The following is a 19,077-nucleotide window of genomic DNA, read 5'->3' on the forward strand; positions in this document are numbered from 1 at the left end:
GAAACGCACGCGCGCTTGTCACCATACCAATAATGTGCCTCGCTCGTCGATTCCGATTGGTGGTTTCTCTCGGGCATAATAGTGACGTCAGAGGAAGAGGCTGCCTATACATTCCACAGACATAAAACGAATTCGGTTCTCCTTAGTCATTGGTCGTCGTGTACCACGAGGATGAGGCTGACGGCAGCGTTACGTTTGATTCCTGAAAGGTGATTGGCTAAGAGGTAACGTACGGCGTCAACCCGTAACAAAGATGGCAGTAGGCGTTTTCCTGGTTTAAGAAAAGGCTGCTGTTCGTTGTCGTGACGGAGTGTGGCGCACTAGGAAAGGTTTCCAGGCAGAAGAGAAGGGGCGAGGAGGCCGGTGCCGTGGGATGTCCGTCTTCCACGACGAAATCGAGATCGAGGACTTCGAGTACGATGAAGAGACGGAGACCTACAGCTACCCCTGTCCCTGCGGGGACCGCTTCCTCGTCACGCGGGTGAGGGCCAAGGGGGAGGCGAGCAAGAGTGGGCCGGTTAGTCAGTCAGTCAGTCATTTGCGTTGCTGTGAGTTTTCCAGACTGTATGGCCATGTTCCAGAAGTATTCTCTCCTCTCGTTACGCCCAAATCTATGGCAGGCATCCTCAGAGGTTGTGAGGTATATTGGAAACTAGGCAAGTAGGGTTTATATATCTGTGGAATGTCCAGGGCGGGAGAAAGAACTCTTGTTCTTTTGCAATTGGCCACCTTGATTAGCTTTGTGTTGCAATTGGCCACCTTGATTAGCTTCAAAGCCTAGCTTTTTCCTGCCTGGGGAATCCAGCTAACACCTCCCAACAAAGGATTCCCCCAGGCAGAAAGAAGCCAGGCTTTGAAGCTGCAAGGCCATTCAATACTAACCAAGGTGGCCAATTGCAACATTCACACGTGTCTCAGGCAGACAAGAGCTCTTTCTCCCACCCTGGCCATTCCACAGATATATAAACCTCACTTGCCTAGTTTCCAACAGACCTCACAACCTCTGAGGATGCCTGCCATAGATATGGGCGAAATGTCAGGAGATAATGCCTCTGGAACATGGTCATACAGTCCGGAACACTCACAGCATAGATGTGGGTGAAATGTCAGGAGAGGATGCTTCTGGAACATGGCTATACATCCTGGAAAACTCACAGCAACCCAGTGATTCCAACCATGAAAGCCTTTGACAACACACAGTCATTTTATTTTTTCTGTTTAGGCCAGGCATGGGCAAACTTGGGCCCTTTAGGTGTTTTTCACTTAAACTTTTATAATTCCTACCAGGCTCTTAGAAATTATGGAAGTTGAACCCCAAAACACCTGGAGGACCCAAGTTTGCCCATGCCTGGTCTAGGCTCAGATGGGTCCCAGGCCGCATGGAATGATGTATGAGGAAGCCCCCAGGGCCTGTGATAAGGCCCACTCTTGAAAAGGTGTAAAACTTGTAAAACTACAAATTCTGGATTCGGTAGCATTGCAGTAGTTTCAAGCTAAATTAGCTCTACAGTTTTAATCATGAGTTTTAAACTCGCCACATGTATTTTAATCTTGTTCTGTTTATTTTATAGAATATTTACAATACAATGATCATATGTTTTGACTCTGTTGTAACCCGCCTCAAGGGTAAGCAATAAAAGTATTGCTATTATTATGTAGGTACCACCTGCATGCAATTGAATTTCCTTTCCAATATGTAGGAAATCCATAAGGCCTCAATACCTTAAAGCAGAGCTTTCCAATCATTTCATGTTGGTGACACACTTTTTAGACGTTCGTCATTTCACGCCACAGTAATTCAGTTAGCAAATCTATGATTGAACCAATCCCTTATAAGAAATATGGACACATACATAATTGTAATAACAGAATGCATAGAGACACAACATATCTCATGGAAGTCTTTCATTTATCTTTCAAAAAATGTGTATGATTTATTGCTTATTTCACATAGACTCAGAGTGTTCTTGTTACATACCCACAACACACATATACATTGCAGCTGACACACAAACGTGTCACTACACACACAGTTTGAAAAACTTTGCCCTAAAAGCAGCAAATCCTGTGTGAGCTTGGAAGCTAATTACAATCAGCTCTGGTTACTCCTTGTATGGGAATCCGCCAACACAGACCAGGCTATATTTCAGAGGAAGGGACTGGGAGTATTCCTTGCCTGATGAAACCCTGTGGAATTCACAGGGTTGCCATATATTGACAGGAGACCGGATGGCATATTGCATACAAATGTAGTTTGGAGAAAAGAAGCCTGAGAGGGGACATGAGAGCCATGTTTAAATATCTGAGAAAAATGTCACATTGAGAAGGGGGCAAGCTTGTTTTTTGCTGCTCTGGAAACCAGGACACAACAGATTCAAATTCTAGGAAAAGACATTCCACCTAAATGTTAGGAAGAACTTCCTGACAGCAACAGATGCTCAGCAGTGGAATATGCTGCCTCAAAGGATGATAGAGTCTCCTTTTCTGGAAGTTTTTAAGCAAAAACTGAATGGCCAACTGTCGAGAGTACTTCTATTATGTACCCTGGACCTTCCACAGATATATAAACCTTCCTCGCTTAGTTTTTTTCCTCCAATATACCTCACAACCTCTGAGGATGCCTTCCATCAATGTGGGCGAAATGTCAGGAGATAATGCTTCTGGAACATGGCCATACGGCCAGGAAAACACAACAACCCTTAACAAAATTAGTAACAATAATAAAGAAGCAGCAACTAAAGCAACAGTACATGCTCATCTACACAAAACCATAGGATTCAAAATGAATGACTGTTCCGATTGGCACGCATGCAGGTTTATTTGCATACTTTTGAAAGCTGGGCTTTTGTGGTTATATCCAATAGTAAAGATAACTTTTTAAAGAATATTTTGTTTATTTTTAAAAATCTGAACACTGCAGAAAATTATAGGCCATCACTTTTGTTGTCGCACACACATGCGCACCCTGATAGCATCATCCAGCACAGTTCAAACATCCCTAATGACCCACACAATTATCTTTGAGGCCGAGTCATTTGCCAGCCCTTTTTAAAGGTTCCTGGTACCTCAGAGTCTGATATAGAAAGAAATGTTCTGTATTTCATACAATAAACTATTGAATTTGCTATCACAGGATGTCCTGATGAATACAAATTTTAATTTTTTAAAATTGGGAGCTAAGAGTGCATCTACACTGTAGAATTAATGCTGTTTGACACCACTTTACTATGGCTCAATGCTATGGAATCCTGGGAGTTGGGACATGCTCAGCTCTTTAAGGCACAATTGGTGAAATGGTTTGGGACCCATTTAATTGACAGGCTGGCTATGGCCTTGCCTTGTCCAGAGAATGATTTTTTTCTTGTGTGTCATTGCAGGAAGATCTTGAGAATGGTGAAGATGTGGCCACATGTCCAAGTTGTTCGCTCATAGTAAAAGTAATCTATGACAAGGTGAGGACAAGGCAGGTTGCATATGGGGGCTTGGCTTGGGCTAGGTTCACATTTAAAAAATACTTATGCATGTAGTTTTTTTCTTTGGGAAAAGCATTTTGCTTCCCCTCTTTTACACAGTTTTATATATTGGAAAACAACTAGAATTAAATTAATAATTCTCTTAATGCTTTTAGTATAGTGCAGATATGCAGTTTATGTCATATGTCGGGTAATCATAGGTAGTTGCATTGATGACATAACTAACTTTTCACATTGATTTCATTGACACCAAATTTTGATTGACTATCTCGGAATCTAAACCACTGGCTTTAATCTTCAAGGTCTTTTATTTATTTTTCAGTATAACTTATGAATATCTGTGTATTTTAGTGTCATGCTTCCTGGTAAAAACACAAAATAAACACACTTTTTGGAAATCAGTTCAGTGGAATTGAAAGTCAAATAAGTGTGCTTTGTATGTATATCAACAATCTCAGTTTTTCAAACTTTTCCCTCTCAAAGGGGAGGAGTACTATGGATGTGCAGTTTTATAGATATAAATCTTTTTCTGAAAGTCATGTTTCTTATTATAACATTTGCATATTAAACAAATATTACACCTTATTACTGCCAGGTTTGTGTTACTTAATCATTTTGAGAGCAGCATTTTTCTCATAAAGCTCGTTCTTTGGCTTCTGAGTGTCAATAGCCAATACTAGAAAAAATTATGAATGTTTTTTTCCTCCTTGTTTTAGGAACAGTTCATGTGTGGTGAAGAAATCGCAGCACCCACAACAAACAAGGAGCTGGTTAAATGCTGATGGTCATTTGATAAACTTGGGTCTTCTTGCAAAATGTGGCAATATTTAAACACAAGACTCAAGGACACTTATTTGGATGAGTCTGTTCTTACAGTAGTTGAATTGCTTTTCAATAATTTCCTCTGCTCCCATCAGAGAACTGATGTGCCAAAGCCCAAGAATCTTCTAATATTAAAGTTACAGCGTAATATTTCAAGTGTCAGATTGAAAACAGATACAAGCATGTCATGAATATTTTTCCAAATGGAGCATTCCTTGCAAATCATCACTGTTTAAAGACTCTTAGATTTCACCTGGAAATGTGCAGAATATGAACTATGAGGTCTTATAATAAGACCAAGAAGATTATATTCCATACTGATGTGCCGTATTGTTGGTATTGTATTTACTGTATTTCATCGCATAATAGCAGCCATTGTATAATAGTAACACACTCCCCTTTTTTTGAAGGGGAAGAAAGGGGGAAAAGTGTGACTTATGCGATGAAATACAGGTATATTGATTCACTTATCCATCTTTCTTGCACAGTGCCAACTTGTGTTGCCTAGGCAATTCCAGTAGCTTATTTTGACATTGTATAATTTTATTATTTTGACATTTGTGTTGTTGGGCTGTTGTGAGAAAAGGAAAGCTGATGTAATATTTTCAATATGTCCGATCTGGATGGACTCTGAGGTTCAGAGGAATTCATTCCAGTGAGACTTTTCAGGATGAATGTTTGTACAGTCTCATCTGCATTAATGTTTGTATTAGAACTTTCACTCCAGTCTATTTTTAGGAGTGCTATAATTTCACCCAGACATCATGTTCTCAAATTATTTAATTGGCTACTCAGGTTTCAGTATTTGACTTTTTATGCACTAGTCAATTCAACTCCAATCATTCAGACTTACAATCAGATTTTTAATTTTCTAGACTTGGAATTCATGAAGAAATGTAAACCTATTTCATTTTCAGGGATCTTCCCTATTAACTAGTATTTAACACCAATTGGTCGGCTTAATTTGCTCTTGGACAGAATGACAGCATACGTTTACATGATTTTTGAGATCTAGTACTGACCAACAGTTTATTGTCATTGAAATGATTATTTTTTGTTTAAATCCATTTTTAAACAGTTATTGGCCAACAAGATGGCACCAAAATATGGGGTTCATATCGATATGTGTAGAACACTTGGATTGCAACTATTTATTTTGCCTTTTAAATTAAAATGTGCATTTTAAAACTCTTGTAAGAGGTTTTATTTACTGGGATGACAGTAATGTTTTGTGAAATCTTACACTGCATTTTTCCCTGATCACAAAATTCAGAATCTGTTCTCTGCTAATTGCCACAATACCTGTTGCATCATCTGGCCCTTAGTGTAGATATCCCTAAAATGTCATGCTGATATACTGACCTGTAGAAACAGGTCATTTAGAACTGTTGAGTAAGTTAATTTACTGACTTGCTGTGTTGGCAGTAAAACAGATAAATTTGTGCTCTCCTCCATCTAAACTTCCATTATGTAATTTAAAAAAAAATCTTATTTGGACACCAAAATAATGTGATAGAGATAGTCCTCTAGTATGAAGCTTATAAAAACCGATATATTTGCTGCTCTGTATCCGTAGATACAAGACAGGGTTTGAAAATATTCATCCATCAGAAAAATTAAAGAAACAAACTTGATTTTTGCTATTTTGTATAATTTATGGCATTGTATATAATGCGACTTGGACACCCATACATTTGAGTATCCTTGGTGGGTGGTAGTGGTGGTGGTGGGGGAACACAGGGACCTGGAGCCAAACCCCAGTGGATACTAAGGGCCCATGGTATATGTTTTTCTCTTGCAACATGTTGGCCTGCGTGTGGATTTTTTTTTACAAACATGACAATCCTGTAATAATGTAGCTATTATGGGATAACTAGTGAACCTGTCTTATTTATTTATAAGGCACCTAAAGCTAAGTGGCACTACACAATATTTTAAAACACATCATCTGAAAGAAATCCAAATTTTGAGTGTGATAGTGGAATATTGGCTTTTTTGTTTTTAAAAAATGGACTCCAAACCACCAGAACCTTTGACATATTACAAAATTGGATGAGGCTGGTACTCCTGGAAATAATGACACCACAAATATTAAAAAATAGAGAAAACAAAACCTAGGTATTTGATGCCCACTCTAAATACTGCAATGATGGCTGAGCATCCATATATATATTCCAAGGAACTCAATAATGCTTTCTGGACAGCAGGACCATTTTTAAATGTTGCCATGGTTATGTTCATATATATAATCTCGTTGGCTCCTTATGTAATGTTGATATACTTTCAGTACAAAATTGTTTTTCTTTCTTCTTACAGAGAAAGCAGACTTCGATGTAAAAATGCAAGCTAAAAATGAATTAAATTTGCTCTTGTAATGCTCACAAGAACTTCCAATGTTCGATATACATTCACATAAAAACATAATCATAAACATTATTTATAATACTAAATAAATAATCACTGAAGTGCCTTATTTCTTTTAGAAAGATTTCATATATTATGGTTTCCACACAGAAGATGCTTGTAAAACTAGTGGAAGCTGGTTCATACTGTTACTTGTAACATAGGAAATGCACAATAAAACTAAGTCTTCACCCTTTGAAGCAGAAAAGCAAATGTTACATCAGCATCAAATCAATGTCCTCAACCTGAGGCAAATTATATTGCCATTCACAAAAAAATCTGGTAAATACTTCTCTCTAGCAGTAAATTGAAACTTATAATTGATTTAGGCTTGAATAATATAATTTCTGCCAATCAATCACTACTCAAACCATCTGACTGAGATAGTAGACACATGGTTCCCAATGGCATCTAAGATCAAGACCCATTGTTTGGTATACTTCTATATACAAAAGACTGTAAAATGGGAGGATCTTTTGTCCTGGCTTTCATATGGGAACCATAATGTGAGATCTATCCCTAATGAATAAGCTTTTCTCAACATAGAGATACTTATAGACAAGTATCATAAAAGAATGTTGTCTCATTAAATAACTGCAGAAAACCAAGTTAACCTCAATAATTTCAACCATCCTATGTTTTCAGTGTTGCTTCCTTTCTAACTTCAACAATGTATATAAAAAAGAGAAGGACTGCTTACACACTTGTTTTAAATTAATAGTACTGTATTAGTCTAGTCTTTTGAGAAGCATAAGATAAAGAGAAGGGTTAAGATCTCTATTTTGGACTTATGTGCAAAAACATAAAGGTGGCTTTTTTCATTTTGGTTGTGTAACTCCCAAGTTATTGAGCAACTTGCTTTTACTCTCTATGAGATTATCCGGTTCCCTTAGTTTGATCATTTCATAAATTCAAGACTGGATTTGTAACCTGAGAAAACATCAAAGAATAGTCTACATGTGATCATATTTTGGTATGCTTTGAAATACAACGATTTTTCATGAAAGAAGTTGGTGAATTCAATGGTTTGAGCCAGAGAAATTCTGCCAGTGTGCCACCCAAATAAATGTTCTTCCCAAAGGGTGACGTGACAGCCTGCCCAGTAAAGCCAAACTTCATTTGGTGGTGCTATCTGCCAATCTCTTGCAGATTTCCACACAGAACAGAGACCACCCAAATGTAGAATTTCCACTCCGGAAGGCCAAGTTTTCCTTGCTCACTTTTAAAAGAATTGCTGTTAAGACTGTGTCCTTGGTTTCTTTCCATACAAAACAAAGCATGTACGTACTTAGTTTTCACTCACATCCCCGCTTTTCTGCTGAGACTGTTCTGTCAGCAGCACCTGCAAAAACAGAGGTCTGCTTCTGATAAATGAATCAAAGATTATGTGATCAACAATATAAACATTTTACAGATCACCTTGAACTCTTGACATACCACAAGTTGAGAAATGTGAAACTTGGCATTCACAATAGGATTGGTTTAAATCAGGAATACTTATATTTACATTAATTGAGAGCAACCTCAGCATAGAAGTCTTCCAGGACATTTAGTCCCAGTATTTGAAATTATACTGGCTTAAAGATTTCATCAGCTATTTTGCCACACGTAAGTATTTGGATTTCATTCCTCCCAACTCCCATTTCCTTTGGACTTAGTGGCAAACAAAAACTTGCAAAAGAAAATATAACTCAAGAGAAATGTCTTTGAATGTTTGTGTTGTTTTCTAACTGATTAGCTAGACTGTGAGACGTCCAGACCTCCACTTTGTCAGGGTTTGCAAAGATACTATATGTGTGTTAATTGGAAAATTAAATGCATAAAGCTGATTGGCTGAGTTTGCAAGGACCTGGGAATTGGTTTGTAACTGTTGCTATCCTGCTGCTGGAGAACCGGTTTGAACAGGTTTCTCTCTGTGTGTGAGTACTGGCTGGAAAGAAGATGGCTCTGTACTCAAAGAGGCCTGGCTATTTCTGAGGCCTTGTTTGCTGCTGATCTTCACTGAAGCAGAGTCATGAACAAAGAAAGGACGGTCTATAACTGCTGATTTCTGTAAGCAATCAGAGGGACTATTGTAAATATCATTATTCTGTCGATCTCTTGGATTTAGTAAAGGTTCCTGTGTTACTTCATTCTGCAAAGCTGAGTGGTGCATCGTTCTGCAGGGTGTCTTGGGGATCACGGGCACATGTAAGAGCTTCCATCTATCATCCACAATCCCCAACACACTTGAAGGACACAATATTTATTATTACCATCTCCTCATCGGCAAGGAAATAATATCTCAGACTTATTGTTAGTCCGATTGTGCCGCAAAGCTTTAATGTTGACCCCTTTGCCATTATGGTAGCTGCTCAGTTTAAAGTTTATTAAGTGGTCACCTTTGACACATGAAGTTCCCAAAGTGTATTTGGCTAAGCTTTGGAGCTATCTTCTCCTTAGTGGAAGATTGTTAGAAGAATTATAACAATCTGAACCTAAACAAGTTAAATCTGAAGTAGGTCTAGTGAAGTTCACTGAAATTTTATTCTAGGTGAGCTAAGAATTCTAGATTTTATGAAAGAAGATGCTAAAAACTTTCTAGTAGTTAAAAACAAGAACGGACACACCACCGAAGTGAGACTGGGAGTTAAAAACAGTTCAATTGTGTCATGACTTTGAGTAGGGGAATATTAATCAATTTACTTTGTGCTGACTATGTTTTATTCAGGGACATAAAAGGGAAACCTTCCAGATTTTGCTAGCAGTATAAGCCAAAAAATTCTGGTTGCTAAACATTAATGTATGTTTACTTTTCCAAGTGGCAATCTTGAATGTGTTTTTTCAGTGACCCTTGTTGAGATAAAATGAGGTATAAAGTACAGAGAGCCGAAAGTTTACAACCTGTTGGGGCTTCACCTAACTTCTATAAAAATGCAGCCCCTTTCTCTTGTTCTTTTTCTTGCCATAGTGTTCCTTGCATCAGCTTCGGAGAAAACGTATATCAGTGCTAATGGCACTTTTGCAACTAGAAGAAATTACAGTTTGGCATCTGTTACTAATGGAGGACGTTGGGGTGACTGGACGTGGATTGACATGTGCCCAGAACGATCATATGCCATTGGATTTAGTATAAAGGTAAATATATTCATTGCCTCCTATGATGTTGGCATTAGTGACCTGAGAGATTTAGATTAAACTGAGCTATAAAATTCACAGTTTCTTTATAATGAGCCAGATCTTTAGTTCATCTAGCACAGTGTTTCTCAACCTGGGGGTCAGGACCCCTGGTGGGGAGGTCGCGAGGAGGTATTTGAGGGGTCACCAAAGACCATCAGAAAACACATACAGTAGAGTCTCACTTATCCAACACTCACTTATCCAACGTTCTGGATTATCCAACGCATTTTTGTAGTCAATGTTTTCAATGCATTGTGATATTTTGGTGCTAAATTCGTAAATACAGTAATTACTACATAGCATTAATGTGTAATGAACTACTTTTTCTGTCAAATTTGTTGTATAACATGATGTTTTGGTGCTTGATTTGTAAAATCATAACCTATTTTGATGTTTAATAGGCTTTTTCTTAATCTCTCCTTATTATCCAACATATTTGCTTATCCAACGTTCTGCCGGCCCGTTTATGTTGGATAAGTGAGACTCTACTGTATTTCTGATGGTCTTAGGAACCTCTTTGGCAGAGAAGGCTGAATATCTCTTCGCCTGTCCTTTTCTTCTTTTTTGGAAACAGGCGGCAAATCCTCTCACTAAAAGCCCAATTTTCCCAATTCTAACATTGGTTGGGTTTAAGGGGCTCTTTGATTGTAGGTGAACTATAAATCCCAGCAACTACAACTCCCAAATATCTATTTCCCCCAAACTCCACCAGTATTCAGATGTGGGCATATTAAGTATTTGTGCCAAGTTTGGTCCAGATCCATCATTATTTGAGTCCACTGTGTTCTCTGGATGTAGGTGAACTACAACTCCAAAACTCAAGGTCAATGCCCACCAAACCCTTCCAGTATTTTCTGTTGGTCATGGGAGTTCTGTGTGCCAAGTTTAGTTCAATTCCATCGTTGGTCGAGTTCAGAATGCTCTTTGATTGTAGGTGAACTACAACTCCCAAATGACAAAATCAATCCCACCCCAACCCTACCAGTATTCAAATTTGGGCGTATCAGGTATTTGTGCCAAAACTTGGTCCATTGACTACATCCTGCATATCAATATTTACATTATGATTCATAACAGTAGCAAGATTACAGTTATGAAATAGCAACAAAAATAATGTTATGGTTGGGGGTCACTTAATGCAAAAAAAAAAAAAAGCACCTTGGTTTAGACCAGTGGTTCTCAACCTTTCTAATGCCGTGACCCCTTAATACAGTTCCTCTTGCTGTGGTGACCCACAACCATAACATTATTTTTGTTGCTATTTCATAATTGTTCCATTAAGAAGATTGAGAACCACTGATCTAGCCAAAGATTGACAAGCGTTAACTAACAGTGGCATTCTAACATCTCAGACAGGTAGGTTTCTCCACATCTAGCGGGTGGCCTCCATGTCATTGGGGCGTTGAGTCTTCCAGGCTTTGGCCACCTTTAAAGGAGGGTATCTGAAGTATTTAATCTATTTAGGAATGTAGTTAAGCACCTTGGAGAGCTCATTTAAATCTTGCATTAAAATCTGGATTTACTGTCCAACCAACATAGGAACCACCAGACATAACTGCTATCCAAAGATGTCAGAAGCTGAATTGGAGACCTTTTTGCATAACTAGATTCAAAATGCTAATATCCTGTTTTATTTCTTATTGCACTAGCTGGAGCCCTATGGAGGAGCTTTTACTGATGACACTTCACTGAATGGGATTCGCTTATTTTGTTCAACTGATCAAAGCGACCACATTATGTATACCATTGAATCTGATACTGGAAAGTAAGTTTTACTGTCTCAAAACAGCTCCAATTTATTTGATTTTACAGTACATGCAGCATTAAGACCAAATGTTGTTAGGTAAAGGTAAAGTTTTTCCCCTGACATCAAGTCTAGTCGGGTTTTTGCCCATCTCCATTTCTAAGCGAAGAGCCGGTATTGCCCATAGATGCCTCCAAGGTCATGTGGCCGGCATGACTGCATGAAGCGCCATTACCTTCCTGCCAGAGCAGTACCTATTGATCTACTCACATGGAGTCTAGTTCTGCTATCTACTGTGATGAGATACTGAAATACACAAGGTAAAGGGCTGTAATACGTTTCTCTGCTGTAGAACATCTGCTGTATCAACCACAAATAAAGCTTATCATATAATAGTAATTTGTGTAGATTTCATTATCAACCACATTTCAGAAAACTTAGGAAGCCAGTTAGAGCTCAAAACAGTTCCTTCTCCATAACCTAAACCATCTCAGAGTTTAGACTTTCATTAACTCAAGTTCAACTCAGTATGTGTATGGGTTCATCTTTTGTTTTAGCATCTTTTGTTTTATCAATGTTTATTTGAAGTTAAAAATGACAATACGAGATAAATGCATTTTTGTCCTATTGCAGCATGTGTCCTGAACTTTATTCCAATCAGTGTATTTTTAAAATGCATATTATTCAATATTTGATTTTTTCCTGCAGTGAGTAATGCTTAGTTGTAATATGTGAATATATTTTTATTATCCTCATGTTTATCATTACGCACAGCAACAAAGAATGTATTTTTACTCACTGAACATGCTACCAAATCTTGACTAATGAATATATATAAAGTGATGACTTATTTCTTTCAATAAGTGAGGACTTATTCTTCAAAACAAAACAATGAACAACACTCTTAAGGGCTTTGATACTAAATGAATAAATCTAAACTTTTTAACCATGGGGGAGTATTTTTCACTTTTAAAAACATCCCAATAAAAATCTTGTCTTGAAGGCCACTGCCATTCATACATGATCTCTCTGTTAAAAATGCAAGATACTTGATAATGGAATCAATAGCATGCATATGTTACTACAAAATGCAATGGATTGGATCACATGGATTGGGAATTAATAAGATATCCCTATTAACCATATTGCCTCCAATTATTTGTGCTGATCCTGAACTCTCATATGTTATTTCTGACTATGTAAAAAAAATTGGAAAAAAATCTCTTCCTGGTTTGTAAGTGTTATTTGCTATATAATTGTGTGGTTCTTATACTCCAGAAACTTAGTTTTGTGGCTGTCACAAACTATGTTGAATTGGTCGAAACTCGATGAGATATTCATTGAAAAGCTATAGCAAAATGTGTTGCAGGATGTCTCTCAAAAACAAAGTTTTTGCAGTTTAATAAACCTTTTCCATGTTTTTATGATAGAACCAATTAAGAAACAACATTTATAAGCCAGGAACAAAAATAATGTTACATAATGTAATCTTGTTACATTTCAGAAGAGGCACAGGGAAAAGCAGGAAGAAGGGAGAGCAGAAACTCATTGTCTTTTTTGTCTAGAGAAAATTACTAGAGCTGATGTCCCATTCAAATCAGCATGACTTAGATATGCTGTGATTAATTTGCCACAATGCACGTTAAATAGAACTGAAAGATCTTGAGATCAAAAAAGAGAAATCATAAATTGTCATGTTGTAAAACCAGTGCTTCCCAACCCGTGGTCCGTGGACCACCAGTGGTCCCCAAGAACTAAAATATGGCCTCACTGCTACTACACCGTTGCAATGAGAGCGACTGGTCTCACGACACCCTCTTATAGTGCCGAGGCAATGGGGATGTCAGGAGGGGAGAGGCTGACTACCAACAAAAGGTGCAACAACAAGCCTCCTGACTGCTGCTTCTCTTCCTCCTCCATCCCCCTGAGCAGAGCCATTCCATGTGGTGCCTTGGTGTCTTCGTTTTTAGACCTGTTCCTGGGGTTATTTGGGGTGCTGATTCAGAAGATTGCATTGGATAGACCACATCAGTTCTAGATTAATTATTAAATATGGTTTTCTGTGGGTGAGCTGGTGGCAACTACTGGATGGCATATGATCTGTTTCAGAAACTAGAGCTGATGTGATCTATCCAATGCAATTTTCTGTATCAGCACCCCAATAAACAAACTTAATCTAAAGTTGACCAAAAACTGATTCATAATCCTTTTGGTATTAATGTTGGAGACTGGTCCCTGGTCAAAGTGGTCCCTAGTCGAGTGGCCTGTGGTCAAAAAAACGTTGGGAAGCACTGAGTAAAACCAACAAAACAGAATACCATCATGTATTACTGAACTCCAGGGGCCCCTGGTGGCACAGTGTGTTAAAGCGCTTAGCTGCTGAACTTGTGGACCAAAAGGTCCCAGGTTCAAATCCTGGGAGCAGAATGAGCGCCCGCTGTTAGCCCCAGCTCCTGCCAACCTAGCAGTTTGAAAACATGTAAATGTGAGTAGTTCAATAGGTACCGCTCCGTCGGGAAGGTAACGGCGCTCCATGCAGTCATGCCGGCCACATGACCTTGGAGGTGTCTACGGACAACGCCGGCTCTTCAGCTTACAAATGGAGATGAGCACCAACCCCCAGAGTCAGTCACGACTGGACTTAACGTTGGGGAAACCTTTACCTTTACCTATTACTGAACTAAATTTGAAGGACTCCAGTATAGGCTAGCAAAGCCTATACAAATGCTGGGTAAATCTTGTTCAACTTTTCTAATCCTTCAGTTGAAAATCTTATGATGATGCTTCCTAGCAATTTATTTAAACTGACAAACAAGAACCTTTTTATATTAAGTTGCACTTTTCTTATACAAGGCTCCAATATGAAGTGTGACACAGTGTATCTGTAAATATAGATGCCCTTCAAAAACTTACCTTTGGATCTAGCTCACTGTTCTAAAATTAACAGCACTTCCTAAAAATAATTTATCAGAAATATTGCTTACTTTCCTTTTTCTAGTCATGGACACTGGTCAGGGGTCAGATGGTGTCCAGCAGATGGTGTCTTGCGTGCCTTTCAGCTGAAAACTGAACCTGATCAAGGTGCTGGAGATGATACATCAGTAAATAACATCCGATTCCGTTGTAGCAACGGTCTTCCCTTGGAAGAAGTTGGTGGTACATTTGGTGACTACAGTGAGTGGAGCAATACCTGCTATAAAGGTGGAATTTGTGGTATGCAAACCAAGCAGGAGCCATATCAAGGCGTTTGGGTAGATGACACAGCCCTTAATGATGTTCGCTTCTTCTGCTGTGAATAAACTGAACTGAGCAAGCCTTTCTGCATGATCAGTACACTGCAATGAACATGTATTTGTTTTACATTTTCTCTTCAAAGTTGGAGCAATATTTTCTAATTAGTCAAAGTACCCTATTACGTTGGGGAAAAGTAACCTTATCACAAAATAGCACATTAATTTTGAATTGTATGTGGAATCCTTAAGTGGACCATAATTCATTATGGTTATAATACCAAGGTCTGAAATTATATCAGTTATCACTGTGATTGCACTTTTACAAAAATAACTTTGGTTTCCCCCATTTCTCAAAAATACATAAAATCGTTGCATTTCATTACTTTAGAAATAATAAGAATATTATAAGCCACTACTATGTAAAAAAGCTTCCTCTTTTTCTATCCTCTCCATCATTGCCCAAACACCCAAAATAGAGTACAAGGCCGTAGCACAAGGCAGCAATAGAATCATATGATATCCCTCCTCCATCATTTAGTGAGACCACTTTCCTATCACTCAAAGAAAAACCTAAACCACCATCACAAAAGGAGAAGCAATGTCATTCCTTTAATTACCATCATAATATATTTTTCCCACTGTTATTATTTACAGTATTTATATTCCGCCCTTCTCACCCCGAAGGGGACTCAGGGCGGATCACATTGCACATATAAGGCAAACATTCAATGCCATAACATAGAACAGAGACAGAGACAGACGCAGGCACGGGCGGGCCTCGAACTCATGACCTCTTGGTCAGAATGATTTGTTGCAGCTGGCTGCTAACCAGCCTGCGCCACAGCCCGGCCCACTGTTATGTGAAAGAATGACTCAAAAGTTACTAAATGTTTATAACGAATTACTGTCAAGCTGTAGGGTGGTCCTTCATTGGATTGTTCCAAGGTTGCATGTATCTATTGGCTTTTGAAGAAGACATTGGTTGGTGACATAAGCCATGAAAAAAATATAATTTACCCCAAACCTTGCCCATACTCACCATTGAAGGAATCTGGTTTCTGGTTTCATTTATTTATAGAATTGTGTAAGGTTGTTCAAAATTTAGCAATCCAAAGACATGCAGGGTTTGTGTTTAGTATTTTTATTTTCTTTAAAAAATAAAATATTCAAATACTCTGGTTCCCCCTCTTCTATGATGAAGCATATGTCAAGCTGAGTTCAACTAACCACAAGACTATTCCTTAAAAAGTTAAATATACAAGGGGTATTTGTGCTGTCAACATTGAATAGGGACCTGAAGATTCATTGTATAAAACCTACAATGTATTTTGGGTATAATTTGACCAACTAAGCTTAAAACAACAATCAGTAATGATTTAGATTTCCATTTCGTACAGTGGTTTCCTTTAGTCTTTCATAGGATCTATATTTCAGCTTCCATAAACTGCAGCCTAGATTGAGTTTAAAAGCATCTGGAGGACCAAACGCTGAGAAACAATGTCTTACAGGAGGAATGGGGAACATTTACCCCAAGTTATTTTTGGTGTACAGACCACATAAACCCCAAACATTGGCTAGGCTGGTTAGGCTTGATAGCAAGAAAAGGTCATACATTTCTTGAGAGTTACCGGTTGCCCACTCCACCTTACAAGATTGAATTCATATTCAGCTTTATCTTGAGTTCAAGTCATTTATTCTTCAATTCCTAACACACAAAAAAGCACCTTGGATTGGACCAGTGGTTCTCAACCTTTCTAATGCCGTGACCCCTTAATACAGTTCCCCATGTTGTGGTGACCCCCAACCATAAAATTATTTTCGTTGTTACTTCATAACTGTCATTTTGCTACTGTTATGAATTGCAAAGTAAATATCTGATATGCAGGATGTATTTTCATTCATTGAACCAAATTTGGCACAAATACCCAATACGCCCAAATTTGAATTTTAGTGGGGTTGGGTGTGTGTGTGTGTGTGTGTCGATTTTGTCATTTGGGAGTTGAAGTTCCTGGGATGTATAGTTCTCCTGCAATCAAAGAGCATTCGGAATTCCACCAGCGATGGAATTTAACCAAACTTGGCACACAGAATTCCCATGACCAACAGGAAATACTGGAAGGACATTGAGCTTGAGTTTGTGAGTTGTAGTTCACCTACATCCAGAGAGCACTGTGAATTCAATCAATGATGGATCTGGACCAAACTTGGCACAAATACTCAATATGCCCAAATGTGAACATTGATGGAGTTTGGGGAAAATAGACATTTGGGAGGTATAGTTGCTGGGATTTATAATTCACCTACAATCAAAGAGCTCCTTGAACCCCACCAATGATTGAACTGGGCCAACAGAACCTCCATGACCAACAGAAAATACTGGTCATTGGTGACCCCTCTGAACCCCCCTCATGACTCTCCCAGGGGTCCTAACCCCCAGGTTGAGAAACACTGGTTTAGACCACTGTGCCTCATATGATTCACATTCACCTCACTTTTCTTATCTTTCTTACCATATTGTCCATGCAGTTCCGATGTTGGTAAAGAAAAACTTCTTTATGAATTTAGCCCTTCCTAGAAACTCGGATGTCTTTCCATTTTATACAGACTGTTAGTTATTCAGGCAGATTTTAAAACCCCAGAAAATCCCAGATTTTGATCTTATTTTTTCAAATTTTAATTCAGAGATCCATTTTTAATACAGGTTAAGTATCCCATATCTAAAATGCTTTGACCAGAGCTGTTTTGGATATCAGATTTCTGGGGCTGATTTTGTTTGTTTTAAATAATGGTTCTTGCACATACTCGTACGTATGTACTGAGATATTTTGGAGTTGAGACAAAGGTCTAATTATAAACTTAATTTGTTTCATATATATCTTATACATGAAGCTTGAAGGTAATTTCATACATTTTAAACATTTTTGTTCATGAAACAAAATTTGTGTGCATTGAACCATTATAAAACAAAGGTGTCACTATCTTAGCCAACCATGTGGACAAATTTGAATCATGAAGTATTTTGGATTTCAAAATTCTGGATAAGGGATGTTCAGCCTGCACCAGCTCCCCAGATCAATTTGTTTTAATCCAATATAAAATCCAAAATAACAGGAACAAAATCTGGGATTTTTCAGTCAATCAGAATGCAGTCTTAATTAGAGCAGACTTACTGAATCAATATTTAGTGGTAAATCAACACTTAGGTAAATCCTATTGATTGACTGGATCCACTCTACTAGGTCGTAAGAACATGACTGAGGCCAGAGCATACACTCAGAGAGCATACACTCATACAACACACTTAACTGGCTGATGTCTGCTCAGTCCCTTTCATCCTAGAACATATCATACTTGTGATGAATGACACATCTGACTCATTTATCACAAATGATGTTTTCCTCGCACTACAGTGAGGTCTAGATTAGATCATATGGCATCCTTACACATCAGCTTAGAACCCTTATCAAAGGCTATTTGCTCAAATATCTACTCAGCACCTGGAAGAAATTGTACAAATATGTCAATCTGGTGACATTGACCTGGGCAACCTGCCTGTTGTTGACCTGCCTTCTTGCTGTTAATTCATGGAAAAACATACATCTGTACCCACTTGACATGAGGTTCATATGTGAATGACAGAGGCACATCAATGTCATAAAACAATCAAACAGTATGAACGTAAGTATATATCTTGCACACATTATTGCCATTTTGATGTTTTTGTGCTTTGTGACAAATAGAAATGGAGTAACAACATTTGAAGTACAGTAGAGTCTCACTTAGCCAAGCTAAACAGGCCGGCAGAAGCTTGGATAAGCTAATATCTTGGATAATAAGGAGGGATTAAGGAAAAGCCTGTTAAACATCAAATTAGGTTATGATTTTACAAATTAAGCACCAAAACATCATGTTATACAACAAATTTGACAGAAAAAGTAATTCAATACGCAGTAATGTTATGTTGTAATTACTGTATTTACAAATTTAGCACCAAAATATCATGATATATTGAAAACATTGACTACAAAAATGGCTTGGATAATCCAGAAGCTTGGATAAGTGAGACTTTACTGTACGTTGTTTCAGGAATTCCTATGCAGAATAATTTTCCAATGATGTCTTAGATTCACATCCAGATTCAACGTTCAGGAAAGTAGAACTCATGTGACCTGGAATCCTGTTGGGATAATCGTAACTGTTTGGTATTCATGATCTCTACATATTCCATAGTTTAGGGGGACTG

General features: G+C 38.1%; 2 protein-coding genes across 2 annotated transcripts; both read left to right on the forward strand.

Moving 5' to 3' along the window:
• Positions 1-157: 157 nt before the first annotated feature.
• On the forward strand, positions 158-5,487 carry dph3 (diphthamide biosynthesis 3). Its single transcript, XM_003222171.3, has 3 exons — positions 158-481; positions 3,378-3,452; positions 4,190-5,487. Exons 1-3 carry the CDS (start codon positions 374-376, stop codon positions 4,253-4,255), a joined length of 249 nt encoding a protein of 82 aa, XP_003222219.1. The 5' UTR covers positions 158-373; the 3' UTR covers positions 4,256-5,487.
• Positions 5,488-9,295: 3,808 nt separating this feature from the next.
• Positions 9,296-14,946, forward strand: LOC134292488 (vitelline membrane outer layer protein 1 homolog). The gene is made up of 3 exons (XM_062957593.1): positions 9,296-9,815; positions 11,507-11,622; positions 14,600-14,946. The coding sequence occupies exons 1-3, from the start codon at positions 9,612-9,614 to the stop codon at positions 14,898-14,900; spliced, it is 621 nt and encodes a 206-aa protein (XP_062813663.1). The 5' UTR covers positions 9,296-9,611; the 3' UTR covers positions 14,901-14,946.
• Positions 14,947-19,077: the final 4,131 nt, after the last annotated feature.

Source organism: Anolis carolinensis, chromosome 6, assembly GCF_035594765.1.
Source record: "Anolis carolinensis isolate JA03-04 chromosome 6, rAnoCar3.1.pri, whole genome shotgun sequence".
Taxonomy (NCBI): Eukaryota; Metazoa; Chordata; class Lepidosauria; order Squamata; family Dactyloidae; genus Anolis; species Anolis carolinensis.

What these genes read in the sequence shown, in the direction of transcription:
- dph3 (XM_003222171.3), top strand. Translation starts at nt 374, where the DNA reads ATGTCCGTCTTCCACGACGAAATCGAGATCGAGGACTTCGAGTACGAT. An exon ending in ACCGCTTCCTCGTCACGCGG is followed by an intron (nt 482 to 3,377) that starts GTGAGGGCCAAG and finishes GTGTCATTGCAG; the next exon opens with GAAGATCTTGAGAATGGTGA. An exon ending in TAAAAGTAATCTATGACAAG is followed by an intron (nt 3,453 to 4,189) that starts GTGAGGACAAGG and finishes TCCTTGTTTTAG; the next exon opens with GAACAGTTCATGTGTGGTGA.
- LOC134292488 (XM_062957593.1), top strand. Translation starts at nt 9,612, where the DNA reads ATGCAGCCCCTTTCTCTTGTTCTTTTTCTTGCCATAGTGTTCCTTGCA. An exon ending in CCATTGGATTTAGTATAAAG is followed by an intron (nt 9,816 to 11,506) that starts GTAAATATATTC and finishes TTATTGCACTAG; the next exon opens with CTGGAGCCCTATGGAGGAGC. An exon ending in ATTGAATCTGATACTGGAAA is followed by an intron (nt 11,623 to 14,599) that starts GTAAGTTTTACT and finishes TCCTTTTTCTAG; the next exon opens with TCATGGACACTGGTCAGGGG.